A 2,685-nucleotide genomic window follows, 5' to 3' on the forward strand; every position below is an offset into this window, starting at 1 on the left:
TAAAAAAAAAAAAAAAAAAAAAAACCAACAAAAGAGAGCAGATTCTCTCATTATTACAGTAACTTTCCCGGGAAAAAAAGGAAAAAGATATCTAAAAAAGTGACTTTTTCACAGGAAACAAACACGAAACAGTGATAACCACACGAAACTTCTATCGCTTTGTGGAATACAGAGCAGACAAATCTGAAACTTAGCTGTACTCTTTTGTTAGAGAATAAAGTACAATAATTCTGACGAGCTTTTAGATTCTTAAAACCGTGTCGTGTCACTCGGTTAAAAAAAAAAAAAATCGTTCTTGAATCTTGAAGATTACAATCAAGTAAAGAAACGGTAATCCCAAAGAGACAACACCAAGAACAGAATCAAAAAACAAAACATATATTTTCTCGAAAGTTTTCATTTTTGTTTCTCGAGAATTCAACAGTGAAGTACCAAATCTTAATTTAAGTAAAAATTATAAGAAAATTTTAAAATAAAGGGCACCCGTAATTATCGAAAAATTCGGTTTAGTAATAAAAAAGTTTCGATTTTTTTTTGTTTCCTTTCATTTTCTCGAGAAATTGACATCTCAAGACTCTCAAAAAAAAAAGTTCGGATTTTTTTTAGTCAAATTGCGAGAGGAAGAAGAAGAAGTTATACCCGAGAGTGTAAATCCTGAGGAAGATAGCAGAATCAAGACCAGCATGACGAATAATCTCTGATTCACTCATTTTCATAGCTTGAGGCATCCAATTAAGGAAAGTGAAATAAGTTCTGTAGTTGAGGTTCACGAATTTTCCGACGAGTGTTCCGTCGGAGCGACGGGGACTGTTTCTTTCTCCGGAGAGGTACCATTTAGGGAAGTAGACTCTGTCGTTGATGGGTTGGATTCTTAAGACGGCGAATGCTATGAGAAACAAGAAGGCGCCGAAGAGGTTGATCAGAGCTGAGACTCCTATGTCTTGTAGAGTAGCCATTGTTGATAGAAAGAGAGAGAAGATGAAGAGAGAGATTTGATGGAGGAGAGTGGCGTAAAGGAGAAAAGAGTACAGAAAGTATCAAACTCTCTCTATGAGTTTGTAATTATAATATTTTAATATATTTTTTTTTTGTGCTTTTTTCAATTATCCATTCCTATATCTTAAATACTTTTATTTTATCAAAAATTTCTTATTCACAATTTATTATGTTTGTTTTCATTTTTAAGTATTCTATATTTAAATATTTATCAAAAATATTTTTAAGAGATTTTCAAAAATAGCACTAAAATAATTTTTTTTCCAAATTTACCACAACATCTCTAAAAATTCAAAATAACACTATAATTCAAAATTAATTTTTGAAAATTAAATTTTAAACTTAAAATATTATATCCTAAATGTGAAATTGAGAACCCAAACCTAAAAAAAATCTAAAAATTAATTTTAAATATTGTAATATGTTAAATAATATTATTTTTGGAAATTTATGAATATCTGCTATAATTATTCATAAAACTAGTTTTATTGTTATTTTAAGGTAGGTCTGGGCAAATAAACCGAACCCGAGGAACCGACCCGAACCCGACCTGAAAATACCCGAACCCGACCCGAACCATTTTATCTAAATAACCAATAGGTTTTCGTTTTCAAATAACCACGGGTATCAGATATTACCCGAACCGAACCCGAGGAATCGAAGATACTTGTTTATACCCGAGAACAATTATACATGAAATCATACTATCACATATGATTTGATTTCATAAAACCGTTTGCCTTAATCTCTCTCTTCGAATCTTTGTGAATTGTTTTGCGAGACATGGTATGCTCAGTTTCATTTGTTTAAGATTTCATAGTATGTTCAGTTTCAGTTGTTTAAGGTTTAGTTCATTGTTTCTTGTTGAATTTGTTAGATTATACAACTGTTTGTACAGTTATATTTCAGATTTTTCGGTGGTTTGTGGGTACATTTCAGGTTTTTTTGGGTACTTTGGATATGTTCGAGTAGGTACTATCTATAACCGAATATAATTTGGATACATTACAGGTTTCTTAAAGTCAGAACCCAAATAACCCAAACCCGATAGAAACCAAACCTGAACCCGATCCGAAATTATATAAATACCTGTTCGGATCCTATGTTAGTAAACCCGAAAAATCCAAACCCGAATTACCCGAACCTGAATCCGACCCGAACACCCAAATGCCCAGGCCTATTTTAAGGTATTTCTCATAGTTTCCTCACAATATGGGTTGGGTTTTTCTAATTTAATTTGGTAGATATAAAATGGATGAAAATTAATAAAGATGGAACTTTTACACCAAAAGTCAAACCGCGTAATTGTCATGTTGCGATTCATCTTATGATTTCACTTTGTCTAGTGTCCTGTCTGTTAGAAGTAGCTTCATTGCTCTTCTACAATGGCTCCCATTCTCCTCGTTTCACCACAACTCAGACTGCATAATTCTCGTCTACAAAACATTAGCTAGTCTTTTTATTACATGTTGAAAATATCTTTAAGACTCCTTAGATATTTGTATTCTCATTTTCAATTGTGTTTTTAATTGGAATAGATCCAAAGCCAAGAGATAATATTGTCAGAGTGGGGCGGATTGTATTTCTTGAATATTTCACTATATTTTTTAAATTTCTTAAATAATTCATTTTATGTATTTTTTACGATTACTTTTTTTTTTTTTTTTTTAAAAAAGGGAATTGGGGAGA

At 31.6% G+C, this 2,685-nt stretch overlaps 1 protein-coding gene across 1 annotated transcript in view; it reads right to left on the minus strand.

Annotated features, from left to right (window-relative positions):
* LOC104757578 (CSC1-like protein At1g32090) overlaps nucleotides 1-956 on the minus strand; it is a 4,143-nt gene extending 3,187 nt beyond the window's left edge. Inside the window, exon 1 of the mRNA XM_010480325.2 lies at nucleotides 640-956. Coding sequence (XP_010478627.1) covers nucleotides 640-956 — 317 coding nt within the window. The remainder of the gene's footprint in view (nucleotides 1-639) is intronic.

This window comes from Camelina sativa, chromosome 17 (genome assembly GCF_000633955.1).
Source record: "Camelina sativa cultivar DH55 chromosome 17, Cs, whole genome shotgun sequence".
Lineage (NCBI taxonomy): Eukaryota > Viridiplantae > Streptophyta > Magnoliopsida > Brassicales > Brassicaceae > Camelina > Camelina sativa.